We start from the raw sequence: 20,672 nt of genomic DNA on the forward strand, positions 1-20,672 counted from the left end.
AGTCCCAGTGTCACCAGATCAATGTAAGCCATCAACATTGTTCCTGATAACCATCATACCAGTCCCAGTGTCACCAGACCAGTGTCAGCCACCAACAGTGTTCCTGATGACCTCCATACCAGCCCTAGTGTCACCAGACCAGTGTCAGCCACCAACAGTGTTCCTGATGACCACCATACCAGCCCTAGTGTCACCAGACCAGTGTCAGCCACCAACAGTGTTCCTGATGACCACCATACCAGCCCTAGTGTCACCAGACCAGTGTAAGCCACCAACAGTGTTCCTGAGGACCGCCATACCAGTCCCAGTGTCACCAGACCAGTGTCAGCCACCAACAGTGTTCCTGATGACCTCCATACCAGCCCTAGTGTCACCAGACCAGTGTAAGCCACCAACAGTGTTCCTGAGGACCGCCATATCAGTCCCAGTGTCACCAGACCAATGTAAGCCACCACCAAAATGGTCATGCTGAACCATGTTACAGGCAACAGAACGTTCTCCACGGCTTCTCCAGACCCTTTCACGTCTGTCACATGTGCTCAGGGTGAACCTGCTCTCATCTGTGAAAAGCACAGGGCGCCTGTGGTGGACCTGCCAATTCTGGGGTTCAATGGCTAATGCTCATCAAGCTCTATGGTGCCGGGCAGTGAGCACAGGTGCCACTAGAGGACGTCGGGCCCTCAGGCCACCCTCATGAAGTCTGTTTCTGATTGTTTGGTCAGAGACATTCCCATCAGTGGCCTGCTGGAGGTCATTTTGTAGGGCTCTGGCAGGGCTCACCCTGTTCCTCCTTGCACAAAGGAGCAGATACCGGTCCTGCTGATGGGTTAAGGACCTTCTATGGCCCTGTCCAGCTCTCCTAGAGGAACTGCCTGTCTCCTGGAATCTCCTCCATGCTCTTGTCTCCTGGAATCTCCTCCATGCTCTTGTCTCCTGGAATCTCCTCCATTCTCTTGAGACTGTGCTGGGAGACACAGCAAACCTTCTGGCCATGGCACGTATTGATGTGCCATCCTGGAGGAGTTGGACTGCCTGTGTAACCTCTGTAGGGTCCATGTTTGGCCTCATGCTACCAGTAGTGACCATGACCCTAGCCAAATGCAAAACTAGTGAAAAATAGTCATAAAAGATGAGTAGGGAAAAAAATGTAGTGGCCTCTGCCAGTAAAACCATTCCTGTTTTGGGGGTCGTCTCATTGTTGCCCAACTAGTGCACCTGTTGTTAATTCTATTAACACCAAAGCAGCTGAAACTGATTAGCACCCCCTCTGTGACTTACCTGACCAGATCAATATCCCAGGAGTTTAATTGACTTGATGATAGACTCAGATTACAAAGTCTGCCTTTCATTTTTTTGAGCCATGTATGTTGGTCTAGCACTAAATCGTTGAGCTCTAGCATGAATCCTCCTCACCTCTCCGGTCGGGTCTGTGTTTTATTAATAGAGATGAGAGTGATGTCATGTGACCTCCCAGAATCCTCCTCACCTCTCTGGTCAGGTCTGTGTTTTATTAATAGAGATGAGAGTGATGTCATGTGACCTCCCAGAATCCTCCTCACCTCTCCGGTCAGGTCTGTGTTTTGTTAATAGAGATCAGAGTGATGTCATGTGACCTCCCAGAATCCTCCTCACCTCTCCGGTCAGGTCTGTGTTTTACTAATAGAAATAAGAGTGACATCATGTGATCTCCCAGAATCCTCCTCACCTCTCCGGTCAGGTCTGTTTTATTAATAGAGATGAGAGAGATGTCATGTGACCTCCCAGAATCCTCCTCACCTCTCCTGTCAGGTCTGTGTTTTATCAATAAAGATAAGAGTGATGTCATGTGACCTCCCAGAATCCTCCTCACCTCTCCAGTCAGGTCTGTTTTATTAATAGAGATGAGAGAGATGTCATGTGACCTCCCAGAATCCTCCTCACCTCTCCTGTCAGGTCTGTGTTTTATCAATAGAGATAAGAGTGATGTCATGTGATCTCCCAGAATCCTCCTCACCTCTCCGGTCAGGTCTGTGTTTTATTAATAGAGAGAGGAGTGATGTCATGTGACCTCCCAGAATCCCTCTCACCTCTCCGGTCAGGTCCATGTTCTATTAATTAGAGATAAGAGTGATGTCATGTGACCTCCCATAATTCTCACCTCCTCTATGCATAAAAAGTTTCTTAGGGCTCATAGTCTCGTGCAACTCAGGACCTTAGACACATGATCAATTTTGTTATAAAGTAGACAAAAAGTTTGAACACCACGACCATGAGGAGCAGCATTCCTACTTGTTTAAACCATGAAAATATGGAACAAAAAAAATGTCCAAAGTCCCCTAAAACCCAAAAGGGATTCCACCCATCATCAGCAAAATTAATGGTTTAGCGCTACCCTCTAGAGCGCCAGTGAGTTTTTGGGTCTACCCCAAGCTCTGCACAGCCAGGAAACACACATTTTCCACACTTTCATCCAGGGGCGGACTGACAACTCATGGGGCCTCTGGGCAATTGGGGATCATGGGTTCCCTGTGTCCTTGCCCACACTCAAAACACACTCAAAAAAGAGGCATTTTCTGGGGCCCCCTACTGACCCCGGGCCCTCGGGCAGTGCCCGAGTGCTCGAATGGTCAGTCCGCCCCTGCTTTCATCCAACGTCAGTAAAACAGTCCTTGAGCTTGGTTTTTTGTTGTTTTATTTGGGGATAACAACTTGGATGGACTCTAGGTGTGTATGGGATGCCCAATGGAACTTTACAACTTTAGAGGATGAAAGTCTTGGCAAAAAAAAGGCAAAACTGTGATAGGTAGTCAGGGAATTTAATGCATAATTTATGTTCCTTCAATGCCTGTAGGCGCTCCTTGAATTTTGGGCCTATCTGGTTAGGCTTTGAAAAAAGTCTCACTTACAGTATGTGGTATCATCATACCAGGGAGGAGTAATAGAAGGCATTTTGGGGTGAAATTCTAAGTATGTCCATACTGTGTGTTAGGATATTTTATTAATTGATAACTTTGTATAATGTCATTTTCTTTCTGTAGTTTCCAAAAACCTGTGGAAGAAAAATGAAATTTTCCAAATCGCATCATGTCTCCTAAAAAATACCTTGGGGTGGTTACTCTTTAAAATGTTGCCATTTTGTGGGTGTTTCTTCTTTCCTGGCACTTCAGAGCCTCAAGAAATCGGATCGTTAGACAGGAAATCAGAAGCAACATTGATAACATTGGGCAGCACAGTGGCTAAATGGTTAGCACTCCCGCCTGGCAGTACTAGGGTCATTGGTTTAAATCCCAACCACGGCACCTCCTACCTGGAATTTGCATGTTCTCCCTGTGCCTGCGTGGGTTTCCTCCAGGTACTCCGGTTTCCTCCCACACTCCAAAGACATGCTGGTAGGTGAATTGGATCCTGTCTAAATTGTCCCTAGTATGTGTATGTATGAATGTGAGTTAGGGACTTTAGACTGTACGCCCCTTGAGGGTTAGGGACTGATGCAAGTGTACAATATATATGTTAAGCGCTGCGTAAATTGACAGCGCTATAGAAGTACCTGAAATAAATAATAAACCTAGAAAGCCTAAAGGTGCTCCTTGGATTTGGACCCTTCTAAGCAGTAAAAAAGTCTCACACCTGAGGTATTCCCATACTCAGGAGGAGTAAAATAATGTGTTTTAGGGTGTAATTCTCAGTATGGTCATGTTGTGTGTGAGAAATAACTTGTTAAAATGACAACTTTGTCAAATAAAATTTTATTAAAATTTCTTTAATTTTCCAAAAAGATTCTGTAAAAAATTTACAACAATTTCAAACTCGTCGTGCTTCTTACTCAGACTATCTACTTTCCATAGAGGTATCATTTTGGGGGGTGCTTGTGCTGCCCTGGCATTTTAAGGCCTTAAGAATTGAGATAGGCCTCCAGAACATCGGGGACTGATTCATTTTCAAAAATATATCCCATAATTTGTAGACTCTGTCACTTCCACACAGACTAAATATTTTACACCGATTTGCTCATTATTTTAGAAAAAGAACTTTTTCACTAAATTTATGAAGAAAAATTATTTATTTGCATAAATTTATAAGAGAAACTAAGAAAAATGTTTTTTTTTTATTCAAAATTTTCAGGGTTTTTTTTCATTATATATTAAAAATGGTGAAGAAACAAAAGCAAAGGAAAGTTTTACATGTCTCAAAAAAAAAAAAGAAAAAAAAGATATAAAATTAATTCGGGGGTCGCATGACCGAGTAATTGTCGGTCAAAGGATCGCTGTGCTGAAAACTAAAAAAAAAATGGCCTCAACAGGAAAGGGGTTTAACATGGCGGTCTTCAAGGGGTTAACAAACAATAAAAACTGAGATAGAATCTAATCCACAATCTGTATAACTGAAGATAATAAACTATAAAATTGGTTGGACCAATGGCAAGCTGGCTTCTTCAGTAAAGCATAAAAAGAACAATAATGTACAGAAATCAATATCAACGAATAAAACGCGTTGTCCGTGTATGGTCATATCTGTCCCTGAAAAACATGCAATGTATTGTGCCCCACCCCCAACACACCACTGTTAACATGAAAAAAGGTTGCTAGCTGGTGTGAATTCTCTGATGATGCACAAGGCTTCCTTTCTGAATGAAAGATTTCCCGCACTCTGAACATGAATAAGGACGCTCACCCGTGTGAATTCTCTGGTGCTCATCGAGGGCTTTTTTGTGAATGAAGGATTTCCTGCACTCTGAACATGAATAAGGACGCTCACCCGTGTGAATCTTCTGGTGTGCGTCGAATGCATATTTCCAATTGAAACTTTTCCCACACTCCAAACACGCATAAGGACGCTCGCCCGTATGATCTCTCTGGTGTACAAGAAGTTTCTCTTTCGCAATGAAACCTTTCCCGCACTCTGAACAGGAATAGGGACGCTCCCCTGTGTGAAGCTTCTGGTGTCTAATAAGACTTTTTTTCTCAGTGAAACCGTTCCCGCACTCAGAACACGAAAAGGGAAGCTCGCCCGTGTGACATCTCTGGTGTGCAATAAGAGTTTTTTTCTCGGGGAAACATTTCCCGCACTCTGAACATGAATAAGGGCACTCACCAGTGTGGCTTCTTTGGTGTATAAGAAGAATTCTTTTCTCAGTGAAACATTTCCCACACTCTGAACAGGGATAGGGGCGTTCACCCGTGTGCATTCTAAGATGTTTAAGAAGATGGTTTTTCCGAAAGAAACATTTCCCGCATTCTGAACATGAATGTGGACGCTGCCCTGAGTGAATCTTCTGGTGTCTAATAAGATTGTTTTTCAGAGTGAAAGATTTCCCGCACTCTGTGCATGAATAGGGACTCTCAGCTGTGTGACATTTCTTATGTCTAAGAAGTTCTCTCTTTTTTGTGAAAACCTTCCCACACACTGAACATGACAAGGAACTCTCTTTTATGTGAACTCCTTCTTCACCTGAAGAAGATTCCTCGGGAATAGATGGATCTGGTAGAGGATCTGTACTGTGAGATCTCAGATTCCTGGAATGTGGTTCCTCAGAAGATTCCTCAGACGTATTCTGGACGTTATGGCCATCTGCTGAAAAACAATTTTACAATCAATGTTGTTGGAATTTTCGAAGCCTTCCATTCAGGAGTCATATGTTGGTCTAGAACTAAATCTCTGAGCTCCGGCAGGTCAGTGGGAGCAACCAGAACAGCAAATATCAATTCAATGTAGATAAAGGATAGAAGGAAACCAAATCACACTGAGTGACTGTGCATTGATGGCACTGGTATGGAAGAATGGAGATGGACCTTCCATATGATGTCCAGTATCTCCTCCTCATTTGTTGGGAACATGACGTTATATTGAGGAATGGAGATGGACCTTTCATATGATGTCCAGTATCTCCTACTCATTTGTTGGGAACATGACGTTATATTGAGGAATGGAGATGGACCTTCCATATGGTGTCCAGTATCTCCTCCTCATTTGTTGGGAACATGACGTTATACTGAGGAATGGAGATGGATCTTCCATATGGTGTCCAGTATCTCCTCATTTGTTGGGAACATGACGTTATATTGAGGAATGGAGATGGACCTTTCATATGGTGTCCAGTATCTCCTCATTTGTTGGGAACATGACGTTATATTGAGGAATGGAGATGGACCTTTCATATGGTGTCCAGTATCTCCTCCTCATTTGTTGGGGACATGACGTTATATTGAGGAATGGAGATGGACCTTTCATATGGTGTCCAGTATCTCCTCCTCATTTGTTGGGAACATGACGTTATATTGAGGAATGGAGATGGACCTTTCATATGGTGTACAGTATCTCCTCTTCATTTGTTGGGAACATGACGTTATATTGAGAAATGGAGATGGACCTTTCATATGGTGTACAGTATCTCCTCCTCATTTGTTGGGAACGTGACATTATATTGAGGAATGGAGATGGACCTTCCATATGGTGTCCAGTATCTCCTCATTTGTTGGGAATATGACGTTATATTGAGGAATGGAGATGGACCTTTCATATGGTGTCCAGTATCTCCTCCTCATTTGTTGGGAACATGACGTTATATTGAGGAATGCAGATGGACCTTTCATATGGTGTCCAGTATCTCCTCCTCATTTGTTGGGGACATGACATTATATTGAGGAATGGAGATGGACCTTTCATATGGTGTCCAGTATCTCCTCCTCATTTGTTGGGGACATGACGTTATATTGAGGAATGGAGATGGACCTTTTATATGGTGTCCAGTATCTCCTCCTCATTTGTTGGGAACATGACGTTATATTGAGGAATGGAGATGGACCTTTTATATGGTGTCCAGTATCTGCTCCTCATTTGTTGGGAACATGACATTATACTGAGGAATGGAGATGGACCTTTCATGATTCTCGCATATTGTGTACAATTTCCCACAGTACATTGGGTAATGGCGTAGGTACATTGAGGATGTTCTTACTATCAGCATTTAAAGGTTTCTCAGTCTTTCCTGGAAATAAGGATATCACGTTCACCATTTTGCGCAGCAAAGATTGCATGTAAATAAAATAAAATTTTAAAAAACCTCTGTATACGGAACAGGTGTTTTGTTGTTAGAGCTCTTTGGATGAAGAACAGTCTTGTTCTAGATGACTCAAAAAATGATTGGATGTTCTTATTACAAATACTATATATGATTAGTATTAATGTTCAGAATTTTTATCTGAAGAGTTAACTGATTGCCTTTTGGGGTCAGGAAGGAAACTTTTTAACCTAGAGGCCTAGTTTTATAGTATATGGGAATTTAGTCCTCCTCTGGAAGAAATACCGCTCTGAAATTTTAATTTTTCTCTTGGATGAATTCAGTACACATAGACCTTTTCTCCTCTGATGTAACAATGTAAATACATACTTTATACTCATAGAAGTAAAATAACAATGGAGAGTGTTTCTATATTTAGTGTTTGTGACTTACTTGTGTCCATATGTAGAGAAGATGCATCCGCTTTACTTTTCATAATCCTCTCCCCCTCCTCCATAGACTGCTGATCTCCACTCACCAACGTCTCTTCTTCCTTTTTAATATCTTTCTGTATTTCAGCCTAAACACCAAAAATGGTGGAATACATTTCCAAAATATTATATAGAAGAATGTCATTTTGCACTTCATAATTTTTTACTTCCCCCTTTAGTTCAACCTACCTGATGATGGTGGGGGATGGTGTGATCCTTCCGTGTGGAATCCCGGGAATACAGAGGACGGGGACATCTCTCTGGTGGGTTCCCATTACTGGATCCATCTACCTGATGATGGTGAGGGATGGTGTGATCCTTCCGTGTGGAATCCCGGGAATACAGAGGACGGGGACATCTCTCTGTTGGGTTCCCATTACTGGATCCATCTACCTGATGATGGTGAGGGATGGTGTGATCTTCCTGTGTGGAATCCTGGGAATACAGAGGACGGGGACATCTCTCTGGTGGGTTCCCATGACTGGACCCATCTACCTGATGATGGTGAGGGATGGTGTGATCTTCCTGTGTGGAATCCCGGGAATACAGAGGACGGAGACATCTCTCTGGTGGGTTCCCATGACTGGATCCATCTGTAGGAAACACACACACTGACTGAATCCATTGTTTCTATGTGTTTATCAGATGATGGGGGATCTAGGTGGACCCTCCGTACTGCTCTTTCCTTTACAATAAAGTCTCCTCTTACCCGGTGATGTGAGGGGCGGATGATTGTCCATCATGACGTCCTTGTAGAGGTCCTTGTGTCCTTTTTAATACTCCCACTCCTCCTAGCTGCTGGGTGATAATGGATCATCAGATGCTTTCTCTCTATACACAGAATTGTAAAGTAGAGGGAAAATTAACAAGTGTCACTCCTGACCTCCTATATTCCTCCTCACATCTCCAGATAGAACAATATTTTAATTACATAGATAAAAATAATGTCATGTGACCCTTCCAGAATCGTCTTCACCTCCTCCTGATCTATACAGGACTCTCCACTCTGTAGAAGGAAAATAAACTGAGAATTTTCTGGACTGTACCGGGATGAATAATGTCTGCAGAGTTCTGACACCTTAGACTGCTTTTAAAGAACAAATCTTTTATTTTAGCCTTGGAATGACTGGAGAAGGAATAGAAGTTCTATCAAGATTTTTTATTTCTGTGTTCTGGATGGGGAGATATTCTTTCATGTTCTATGCACCATGTATCCGGTCTATAAACCCGAGGCTCTGTATGGTTGGTTGGATAAATGGTTCTATATTTAGGACGTATCCGGTCTATAAACCAGAGGCTCTGGATGGACGGTTGGATAAATGGTTCTATATTGAAGACGTATCCGGTCTATAAACCAGAGGCTCTGCATGGACGGTTGGATAAATGGTTCTATATTTAGGACGTATCCGGTCTATAAACCAGAGGCTCTGGATGGACGGTTGGATAAATGGTTCTATATTTAGGACGTATCCGGTCTATAAACCAGAGGCTCTGGATGGACGGTTGGATAAATGGTTCTATATTTAGGACGTATCCGGTCTATAAACCAGAGGCTCTGCATGGACGGTTGGATAAATGGCTCTATATTTAGGAGGTATCCGGTCCATAAACCAGAGGCTCTGGATGGACGGTTGGATAAATGGTTCTATATTTAGGACGTATCCGGTCTATAAACCAGAGGCTCTGGATGGACGGTTGGATAAATGGTTCTATATTTAGGAGGTATCCGGTCCATAAACCAGAGGCTCTGGATGGACGGTTGGATAAATGGTTCTATATTTAGGACGTATCCGGTCTATAAACCAGAGGCTCTGGATGGACGGTTGGGTAAATGGTTCTATATTTAGGACGTATCCGGTCTATAAACCAGAGGCTCTGGATGGACGGTTGGATAAATGGTTCTATATTTAGGACGTATCCGGTCTATAAACCAGAGGCTCTGGATGGACGGTTGGATAAATGGCTCTATATTTAGGATGTATCCGGTCTATAAACCAGAGGCTCTGGATGGACGGTTGGATAAATGGTTCTATATTTAGGAAGTATCCGGTCTATAAACCAGAGGTTCTGGATGGACCGTTGGATAAATGGCTCTATATGTAGGATGTGTCTCTGTTCATATTAAATATACTCTATATATACGTCTGTATAGTAGTATCTGCTGGAGGTAAAAGACGTCACAGTGATGTTGGAGGAAGAGGACAGACATGACAGGGGGGTTACTGGATGTAAATATAAAATAACTCTTATTACCTCCTATGCTGCCGATTGCAAGGATATCCTCCTCTTCTTCCTGCAAACTGTCTTCTCTGTAGGCACCGCCCAACTGCAGTAAGTCACTTCCTGTCTGCACCCCCCAGCACTGCCGATAAGTGAGATCAGCACCTGGTGGATAAAAGTACCAACTGCAACTTGTGTTTTTAAATACTTTGAAAGTTGCTCCATGGATTGTTCTTCAGTTTTGGCATCTGGCCACTTTCCATACAAGACAGTTGACTCCTGAAGATAGGTGACTGTATTAGAATGGCCTCCCCTCTGCACTGCTCATGTGCGCCCTCTAGGACACGCTCTGTAATCACTCTATCCATGATACATGGCAGATCACAGAGCTGGGAACAGCCAGGCCCTGTCCAATGTGATCGCTGTGACCAATCACAGCCATCACAACGGCTGCACGTTGGAGTCACCGATCTGTTTTCTCTTACACCGATTGGCTGTGAGAGGAAATAGAGTGCTATCCCAGTGATCGGCACAGACACCGGAGCAGCCAACCAAAGTCCCTGATCACTACCAACTCCAGTTCACTATCACCATACCAATGTCCCAAGACCAAGTTAGAAACAGTGTTCCCAATCACCAGCATGAGTCCCAATGTCCCCAGACCAGTGACCAAGACCAAGTTAGAAAAAATATTCCCGATCACCAGCATGAGTCCCAATGTCCCCATACCAGTGACCAAGACCAAGTTAGAAACAATGTTCCCAATCACCAGCATGAGTCCCAATGTCCCCAGACCAGTGACCAAGACCAAGTTAGAAGCAGTGTTCCCAATCACCAGCATGAGTCCCAATGTCCCCAGACCAATGACCAAGACCAAGTTAGAAGCAGTGTTCCCGATCACCAGCATAAGTCCCAATGTCCCCAGACCAGTGACCAAGACCAAGTTAGAAACAATGTTCCTGATCACCAGCATGAGTCCGAATGATTCCAAACCAGTGACCAAGACAGAAACAGTGTTCCCAATCACCAGCATGAGTCTCAATGTCCCCAGACCAGTGACCAAGACAGAAGCAGTGTTCCCGATCGCCAACACACCAGTCCCAGTGTTACCAAAACAGAGTATGCAAACAAAAGTGTTCATGAAAACTGGCAAACCAGGGCTGTCTAAGCCAGTAACAGTGTTCCTGATTGATGTCTTACCAGTTCCAGTGTTGCCACTGCAAGCCTGCAACAGTGCTGCTGATTGCTAGCCAAACCAGTCCTGGTGTCACAAGATCAGTGTAAGCCAGCAAAAGTGTTTTTGAACCCCTGTGTCTAGGCAGCTTAAAAGTCTCACACATGAGGTATCCCCATGCTTGGAAGGAGCAGCAGAATGTGTTTTGTGATGTATTTGCCGCGGTTTTCAGCTTTGGAGCGTTTTTACAGTCTATGTGTGCATGGACACATAGGATAACATGCTGAAGGTTCTCCTTGGATTTTGAACCCCTCTGTGTCTAGGCAGCTTAAAAGTCTCACACCTGCGGTATCCTCATACTTGGAAGGAGCAGCAGAATGTGTTTTGTGATGTATTTGCTGCGTTTTTCAGCGTTAGAGCTTTTTTGCAGTCTATGTGTGAATGGACACATAGGAGAACATGCTGGGGATTTTACTAGCTGTAGAAAAAAATGTCAAAAGCCAAAAACAGCCGCTGTAAAAACATCTAGTGTGCATGAGGACTGAAAGCCTGAAGGTGCTCCTTGGATTTTGAACCCCTCTGTGTCTAGGCAGCCTAAAAGTCTCACACATGCGGTACCCCCATGCTTGGAAGGAGCAGCAGAATGTGTTTTGTGATGTATTTGCTGCGGTTTTCAGCGTTAGAGCGTATTTACAGTCTATGTGTGCATGGACACATAGGATAACATGCTGAAGGTGCTCTTTTGATTTTGAACCCCTCTGTGTCTAGGCAGCTTAAAATTATCACACATGCGGTATCCCCATGCTTGGAAGGAGCAGCAGAATGTGTTTTGTGATGCATCTGTAAATAAACCCACGGTGAGGGTGAGAAATAACTTGTTGAAATGACAACTTTGTGAGACAAAACCAAATTTGACTACATTTCTTATTTTTCCAAAGAGATTCTTGTAAAAAAACAAATCGACAAACTCGAGAAACTCACCGTGCCTCTTACTAAATACCTTGAACTGGCTACTTTCCAAAAAAGGGGTCATTTGGAGGGTGCTTGTACTGTCCTGGCATTTTGGGGCCTCAAGAATGGAGACAGGCTGTCAGAATATCAGGATTCATTTTTAATATATAAACTATAGATTGTAGACTTTATAACTTTCACACAGAATCTCCCCCATATCAGGTCACATGATCTTCACCTTCTATACCCAGCTCTATTATACTAAATAGTAAGATAATATACGTATATGTATAATATTCCCAGAATCCCCCTCACCTCTCCGGTCAGGTCTGTGTTTTATTAATAGAGATTAGAGTGATGTCATGTGACCTCCCAGAATCCTCCTCACCTCTCCGGTCAGGCCCGTGATTTATTAATAGAGGTAAGAGTGATGTCATGTGACCTCCCAGAATCCTCCTCACCTCTCCAGTCAGGTCTGTGTTTTGGAGGAAAGATTTATATTTAGGACGTATCCGGTCTATAAACCAGAGGCTCTGTTTCTTCTTTCCTGGCACTTCAGAGCCTCAATAAATTGGATAGTTAGACAGCAAATCAGAAGCAACAAACCTAAAAAGCCTAAAGGTGCTCCTTGGATTTGGACCCCTCTAAGCTTCTAAGCAGTAAAAAAAAGTCTCACACCTCTGGTATTCCCATTAAAAAAAAAAATTAAACCTTCAAAAGATTTATCATGCCTCTTTACAAAATACCTTGGGTGTTTTTTCAGCAAAATCTGGTAATTATGTGGGTGTTTTTACTGTCCTGTGCTCCAGGGTCTCCAAAAATGTGATAGGTATTTAGGAAAGCAGATATATAATTTATGCCGCTTGGAAGCCCAAAGGTGCTCCTTGGGTTTTAGGTTCCTTTATGCATCTAGGCTGCAAAAAAAAGTCCCCCCATGTTTGGAAGGAGTAGAATGTTTCACGGTGGGGATGGTGTGTTCAGGGGGATGGACAGTGTTAGTTTTCCCCCACACATAGCGTTTGCTTTTAGGTGAAAAAGGTTCAACTTTGGTCTCCTCTGACCAGAGCCCCTTCTTCCACATGCTTACTGTGTCCCCCACATGGCTTCTCACAAACTGCAGATGGGACTTTTTATGGCTTTCCTCCAACAATGTCTTTCTTCTTGCCACTCTTCCATAAAGGCCAGATTTGTGGAGTGCACCACTAATGGTTATCCTGTGGACAGATTCCCCCACCTGAGCAGCTCCTCCAGAGTTCCCATGGGCCTCTTGACTGCTTCTTTGATGAATGCTCTCCTTGCCCGGCCAATCAGTTTAGGTGGACGGCCATGTCTCGGTAGGTTGGCAGTTGTGCCGTACTCTTTCCATTTTCAGATGATGGATTGAACAGTGCTCCGTGAGATGGTCAAAGCTTGGGAGATTTTATTACAACCTAACCCTACTTTACACTTCTCCACAACTTTATCCCTGACCGGTCTGGTGTGTTCCTTGGCCTTCATGATGCGGTTTGTTCACTAATGTTCTCTAACAAACTTCTGAGGACTTCACAGAACAACTGGATTTATACTGAGATCACATGACACACAGGAGGATTCTATCTACTAATGAGGTGACTTTTGAAGGCAGTTGGTTCCACTAGATTTTAGTTAGGGGTATCAGAGTAAAGGAGGCTGAATACAAATGCACGCCACACTTTTCAGATATTTATTTATAAAAAATTTTGAAAACCATTTATCAGTTTCCTTCCACTTCACAATTATGTGCCACTTTGTGTTGGTCTATCACATCCAATCCCAATAAATACATTTTCATTTTTGGTTGTAACATGACAAAAATATGGAAAATGTCAAGGGGTGTGAAAACTTTTTCAAGGCACTGTATCTTGGAGAGTCTACTTTCCAAATCTTGTGGGTGTTTCTGTCGTACTGGTGCTCCAGGACCTCCAAAATGTGATAGGTAGTTAGGAAATTAGATGTGAAATTTATGCCTCTTAAAAGGCAGGTTCTCCTTGGGTTTTGGACCTCTCTATGGGGAAGATGTACAAAACTGGTGCACTGAAAATCTGATACAGCCGTGCCTGGTAGCCAGTCAGCTTTTACCTTCAGCTTATTCAATTTAACTTTGACAATAAAACTTGGACGCTGATTGGTTTCCATGCAGAGCTGTACCAGATATTGCTCCGTGCAGTTTTAGTACAGACCCAGGAACTCAGCACAGTGATAGTGGAAGCCCCTCATAATGGGCACAGCCGGTGTATAGACCTGGGAACACAGCACAAAGATGGTGGGAACCCCTCATAATGGGCACAGCAGGGGTACAGACCCGGTAACTAAGCACAAGGATGGTGGGAACCCCTCATAATGGGCACAGCGGCTGTACAGTCCCAGGAACTCAGCACAGGTATGGTGGGAACCCCTCATAATGGGGACAGCAGGGGTACAGACTCTGAAACTAAGCACAGGGATGGTGGGAACCCCACATATTGGGTACAGCGGTTGTACAAACCTGGGGACTCAGCACAAGGATGGCGGGGACCCCTAATAATGGACACAGCAGGTGTACAGACCCGGGAACTCAGCACAGGGATGGTGGGAACCCCTCATGAGCACAGCAGATGTACAGACCTGGGAACTTAGCACAGGGATAGTGGGAACCCCTCATAATGAGTACAGCAGATGTACAGACCTGGGAACACTGCACAAAGATGGTGGGAACCACTCATAATGAACACAGCGGGTGTACAGACCCGGGAACTTCGCACAGGGGTGGTGGAAACCCCTCATAATGGGCACAGCGGGCGTACAGACCCAGGAACTCAGCACAGGGATGGTGGGAACCCCTCATAATGGGCACAGCGGGTGTACAGAACCGGGAACTCAGCATAGAGATGGTGGGAACCCCTCATAATGAGCACAGGTGTACAGACCCAAGAACTCAGCACAGGGATAGTGGAAAACCCCTCATAATGGGCACAGCGTGCGTACAGACCAAGGAATTCAGCACAGGGATGGTGGGAACCCTCATAATGGGCACAGCGGGTGTACAGACTCGGGAACTCAGCACAGGGATGGTGGGAACCCCTCATAATGGGCACAACGGGCGTACAGACCCAGGAACTCAGCACAGGGATGGTGGGAACCCCTCATAATGGGCACAGCGGGCGTACAGACCCAGGAACTCAGCACAGGGATGGTGGGAACCCCTCATAATGGGCACAGCGGGTGTACAGAACTATGAACTCAGAATAGAGATGGTGGGAACCCCTCATAATGGGCACAGCTGGTGTACAAACCCGGGAGAGTACTGTAAAGTGCGGAGCATTCTTGTTTATTTTTTGGAAATTCAGAATTAGTAACAAACAATAAAATCTCCATCAAATCTCATGTAACTGAAGAATATAAAATGTATCCATTATCGGTTGGACCAATGACAAGACGGCTTCTTCAGCAGAACATAAAAAGGCCAATAATGTCCACAATCCGATATCGACCAATGAAACGTGTTGTCCGTGTGTGGTCAGATCTGGCCGTGTATCAGCACAGTTCAGATCTATGATGCGGTCTGTGTGAGTGCGGGACCGGGTCAGAGCTGTACGTTTAGAGGATCGAATCGCCATAATTTTTGCCCCGCCCCCAACGCACCAATCTGAACACGAGAAAGGTTGTTATCTCCTGTGAATTTTCTGGTGTGCAAGAAGTAATTTTTTGTAACCAAAACATTTCCCGCACTCTGTACACGAATAAGGACGCACACTCGCACGCTCGTGAATCTTCTGATGTGACACAAGTGCATTTTTCTGAATGAATCTTTTCCCGCACTCCGAACATGAATAAGGACGTTCACCCGTGTGAATTCTCTGGTGTCTAATTAGTTTCTCTTTCTGGGTGAAACCTTTCCCGCACTCTGAACATGAATAGGGACGCTCACCCGTGTGACTTCTTTGGTGTCTAATGAGGCTGTTTTTCTCAGTGAAACAACTCCCGCACTCTGAACAGGAATAAAGACGCTCACCCGTGTGAACTTTCTGGTGTTTAACAAGGTCTCCTTTCAGAATGAAAGATTTCCAGCACTCTGAACATGAATAGGGACGCTCACCTGTGTGAATCTTCTGGTGTGTCACAAGTGACCATTTCCAAATGAAACTTTTCCCGCACTCTGAACATGAATAAGGGCGCTCACCTGTGTGACTTCTCTGGTGTCTAAGAAGACTCTTTTTCTCAGTGAAACATTTCTCACACTCTGAACATGAATAGGGACGTTCACCTGTGTGTATTTTCTGGTGTTTTACAAGGCTTCCTTTCTCAGCAAAACACTTTCCGCACTCTGAACAAGAAAAGGGACGCTCACCTGTGTGAATTCTTCGATGCTTAACAAGGTTTCCTTTCTGAGTGAAACATTTCCCACACTCTGAACATGAATAGGGACACTCATCAGTGTGACATTTCTTGTGCTGAAGGAGGTCTCTGTTTTCTGTGAAACATTTCCCACACACTGAGCATGAAAATGAACTACCTATTAAAGTATCAGTACTGTGAGATCTTAGAGTCCTGGTATGTGAGTTATCAGAGGATTCTTCAGACATATCACAGATATTATGGCCATCTGCTGAAAAACAATTTTACAATAAATGCTGTAAGAATTTCTGAAACCTTCCATTCAGGAGTCATATATATGTATCTAGCACTAAATATTGGAGCTCTGCCAAGCAAGCGGGTGCAATCAGACGGAAAATGATGAACAAAAACCAGACAAAGCAACCAAATCACACTGAGTAACTTTGTGAATTCATGACATTGTTACTGTGAGAATGGAGATGGACCTTCCATATGGTGTCCAGTATCTCCTCCTCATTTGTTGGGAACATGACGTTATATTGAGGAATGGAGATGGACCTTCCATATGGTGTCCAGTATCTCCTCCTCATTTGTTGGGAACATGACGTTATATTGAGAAATGGAGATGGACCTTTCATATGGTGTCCAGTATCTCCTCCTCATTTGTTGGGAACATGACGTTCTATTGAGGAATGGAGATGGACCTTTCATATGGTGTCCAGTATCTCCTCCTCATTTGTTGGGAACATGATGTTATATTGAGGAATGGAGATGGACCTTTCATATGGTGTCCAGTATCTCCTCATTTGTTGGGAACATGATGTTATATTGAGGAATGGAGATGGACCTTTCATATGGTGTCCAGTATCTCCTCCGCATTTGTTGGGAACATAATGTTATATTGAGGAATGGAGATGGACCTTTCATATGGTGTCCAGTATCTCCTCCTCAATTCTTGAGAACATGACGTTATAATGAGGAATGGAGATGGACCTTTCATATGGTGTCCAGTATCTCCTCCTCATTTGTTGGGAACATGAAGTTATATTGTGGAATGGAGATGGACCTTTCATATGGTGTCCAGTATCTCCTCCTCATTTGTTGGGAACATGACGTTATATTGTGGAATGGAGATGGACCTTTCATATGGTGTCCAGTATTTCATCATTTGTTGGAAGCATGACGTTATATTGAGGAATGGAGATGGACCTTTCATATGGTGTCCATTATCTCCTCCTCATTTGTTGGGAACATGACGTTATATTAAGGAATGGAGATGGACCTTCCATATGGTGTCTAGTATCTCCTCCTCATTTGTTGGGAACATGATGTTATATTGAGGAATGGAGATGGACCTTTCATATGGTGTCCAGTATCTCCTCCTCATTTGTTGGCAACATGATGTTATATTGAGGAATGGAGATGGACCTTTCATATGGTGTCCAGTATCTCCTCCTCAATTCTTGAGAACATGACGTTATAATGAGGAATGGAGATGGACCTTTCATATGGTGTCCAGTATCTCCTCCTCATTTGTTGGGAACATGACGTTATATTGTGGAATGGAGATGGACCTTTCATATGGTGTCCAGTATCTCCTCACTTGTTGGGAACATGGCGTTATATTGAGGAATGGAGATGGACCTTTCATATGGTGTCCAGTATCTCCTCCTCATTTGTTGGGAACATGACGTTATATTGAGGAATGGAGATGGACCTTTCATATGCTGTCCAGTATCTCCTCCTCATTTGTTGGGAACATGATGTTATATTGAGGAATGGAGATGGACATTCCATATGGTGTCCAGTATCTCCTCCTCATTTGTTGGGAACATGACGTTATATTGAGGAATGGAGATGGACCTTCCATATGGTGTACATATGGTCACATCTAAGAACTGGCAAGCTTAAATATAATAAATGTTTGCTTTTGGGTTTAATACCACTTTAATATTTACTACTTACTTGTGTCCATGTGTAGAGAAGATTCCTTCATCGACCACTGATCTTCTTCTTCCTCTTTAACCTCAACTTTGATGATTTTCAGTTCTTCACCCTAAACCCCAAAGATGATAGATTACATGGAATATTGAAATCTCATAGATTAAGATATGCTTTTATGTCTACATGCTCAGTCCCACCTACCTGATGATGGTGAGGGATGGTGTGACCTTCCTGTGTGGAATCCCGGGAATACAGAGGACATCTCTCTGGTGGGTTCCCATGACTGGATCCATCTGTAGGAAACACACACACTGACTGAATCCATTGTTTCTACGTGTTTATCAGATGATGGGGGATCTAGGTGGACCCTCCGTACTGCTCTCTCCTTTACAATAAAGTCTCCTCTTACCCAGTGATGTGAGGGGCGGCTGATTGTCCATCATGACGTCCTTGTAGAGGTCCTTGTGTCCTTCTAAATACACACACTAAAGTCTCCTCTTACCCGGTGATATGAGGGGAATGTGATTCTCTCTCATTACGTCGTTGTAGAGATCATATTACCTGATATGAAGGTCTACAAATTCTGAATCATCAATCTATATACTTAAACAGTTTCTGTATTTAGTGTTCATCACTCACCAGTGTGGATACACAAAGAAGATTCCTTCTCTTTAGTTGGCATCATCATCTCTACTTCCTCTGTAGATTCCTGATAATTTATCATAGATATCACCTCCTCTTCCTCTTTAACCACAACCTTCACGTACATCTGTTCTTCATGCTAAACCAACAAAAATTTAAAAATGAATCTTTAAGTGTGAGGACCAATATGCTGAGAGTATAATTTTATACCGTCCAGTCATTTTTGTGATCTACCTGGCGATGGTGAGGGATGATGGGATGTTCCTGTGTGGAATCCCAGGAATACAGAGGATGGGGACATCTCTCTGGTGGGTTCCCATGACTGGATCCATCTGTAGGAAACACACACACTGACGGAATCCATTGTTTCTATGTGTTTATCAGATGATGGGGGATCTAGGTGGACCCTCCGTACTGCTCTCTCCTTTACAATAAAGTCTCCTCTTACCCGGTGATGTGAGGGGCGGCTGATTGTCCATCATGACGTCCTTGTAGAGGTCCTTGTGTCCTTCTAAATACTCCCACTCCTCCATGGAGAAATAGACAGTGACACCCTGACACCTTATAGGAACCTGACACACACAATGATACAGTCACCATCCAGACACATCCCTTACTTTATTGGAAATAACAGAAGTCACAGTGACTATGGAGAAAGAGGATGGAGGAAGAGGAGGGACATCACAGTGACTATGGAGGAAGAGGACGGACATTTCGGTGACTATAGAGGAAAAGGAAGGACAGTGACTATGGAGGAAGAGGACGGACATCTAGGTGAATATAGAGGAAAAGGAAGGACAGTGACTATGGAGGAAGAGAACGAACTTCACGGTGACTACGGAGGAAGAGGACGGACTTCACGGTGACTACGGAGGAAGAGGACGGACTTCACGGTGACTACGGAGGAAGAGGACGGACTTCACGGTGACTACGGAGGAAGAGGACGGACTTCACGGTGACTACGGAGGAAGAGGACGGACTTCACGGTGACTACGGAGGAAGAGGACGGACTTCACGGTGACTACGGAGGAAGAGGACGGACTTCACGGTGACTACGGAGGAAGAGGACGGACATCACGGTGACTACGGAAGAAGAGGACGGACATCGCGGTGACTATGGAAGAAGAGGACGGACATCGCGGTGACTATGGAAGAAGAGGACGGACATCGCGGTGACTATGGAAGAAGAGGACGGACATCGCGGTGACTATGGAAGAAGAGGACGGACATCGCAGTGACTATGAAGGAAGATGACAGACATGACGGGGGGGGGGGAGGGTTTACTGGGCATAAACATGAAATAACATCTTAATACCTCCTCTGCTGCCAGTTCCAGCAATATCTGCCTCTACTTCCTCCAAGCGTTCCTTTCACCCGAAACCTCCTGGCTGTAGATGACATCATTTCCTGTCTGCAGATGACATTACTTCCAGGCAAAAAGTCTCCAGAAATGAATTCGGCATTCACATCTGAGCAGATCATTTTCCTGGTGATTTTGAAGTTTTTTTTCCCCAGTCCTTGTTCAGGTTCCTTGTGCATGTATCAGGTTTAGGAGTTTGTGTCTCGGGCTGGGTAAGAGGAGGAGAGCAGTTCTGTAGGAGGAGAGAAATTATTGCGTTTACAAGCACTCCCGTTGAAGTATGTGGGGTCAAAAATGTCTGAATACACCCCAAAAACACCTCAGATACTTTTTTGAGTGTAGGGTAACTAAGCATACGAACATGAACAGGAACTGCTGTGACTAGTGATTACAGACACTGTCTGGCTTCTCTGAATGAATGAAACTCTGTATGCCAGTGCAGCCAGCCAGTGTCTCTAATCACTAGCCACAGCAGTATAGTGTCACCAAACGTGCAGCCAGTTTCAGTGTTCCTGATCGCCACTACACCAGTTCCCATGTTTCCAGACCAGTGTGGCCAGAAACAGAGTTCTTGATTGCTGC

The 20,672-nt window shown here is 44.0% G+C and overlaps 1 protein-coding gene across 3 annotated transcripts; it reads right to left on the bottom strand.

The window, feature by feature from the left end:
- Window positions 1–3,709: 3,709 nt before the first annotated feature.
- LOC149453333 (uncharacterized) lies at window positions 3,710–20,260 on the bottom strand. Of its 3 annotated transcripts, XM_089688463.1 has the most exons (7): window positions 20,046–20,260; window positions 18,965–19,968; window positions 18,728–18,869; window positions 18,290–18,381; window positions 18,110–18,200; window positions 15,570–16,415; window positions 3,710–5,322 (listed from the first exon to the last, which is right to left on the bottom strand). In XM_089688463.1, exons 3-7 carry the CDS (start codon window positions 18,855–18,857, stop codon window positions 4,562–4,564), a joined length of 1,920 nt encoding a protein of 639 aa, XP_089544589.1. In that variant the 5' UTR covers window positions 18,858–18,869; window positions 18,965–19,968; window positions 20,046–20,260; the 3' UTR covers window positions 3,710–4,561. The 3 variants fall into 3 exon arrangements, with proteins under 3 accessions (XP_089544589.1, XP_089544588.1, XP_089544587.1); XM_089688462.1 differs by lacking the exons at window positions 15,570–16,415; window positions 18,110–18,200; window positions 18,290–18,381; ... (1 more) ...; window positions 18,965–19,968; window positions 20,046–20,260 and adding exons at window positions 7,430–7,556; window positions 7,657–8,060; window positions 8,177–8,298; window positions 9,721–9,852 and having other exon boundaries at window positions 3,710–5,547; XM_089688461.1 differs by lacking the exons at window positions 15,570–16,415; window positions 18,110–18,200; window positions 18,290–18,381; ... (1 more) ...; window positions 18,965–19,968; window positions 20,046–20,260 and adding exons at window positions 7,430–7,556; window positions 7,657–8,060; window positions 8,177–8,298; window positions 9,721–9,852 and having other exon boundaries at window positions 3,710–5,550.
- Window positions 20,261–20,672: the final 412 nt, after the last annotated feature.

This window comes from Staurois parvus, unplaced genomic scaffold (assembly GCF_062004578.1).
Source record: "Staurois parvus isolate SC_StPar_1 unplaced genomic scaffold, SC_StPar_1.0 ptg000449l, whole genome shotgun sequence".
Classification (NCBI taxonomy): Eukaryota; Metazoa; Chordata; class Amphibia; order Anura; family Ranidae; genus Staurois; species Staurois parvus.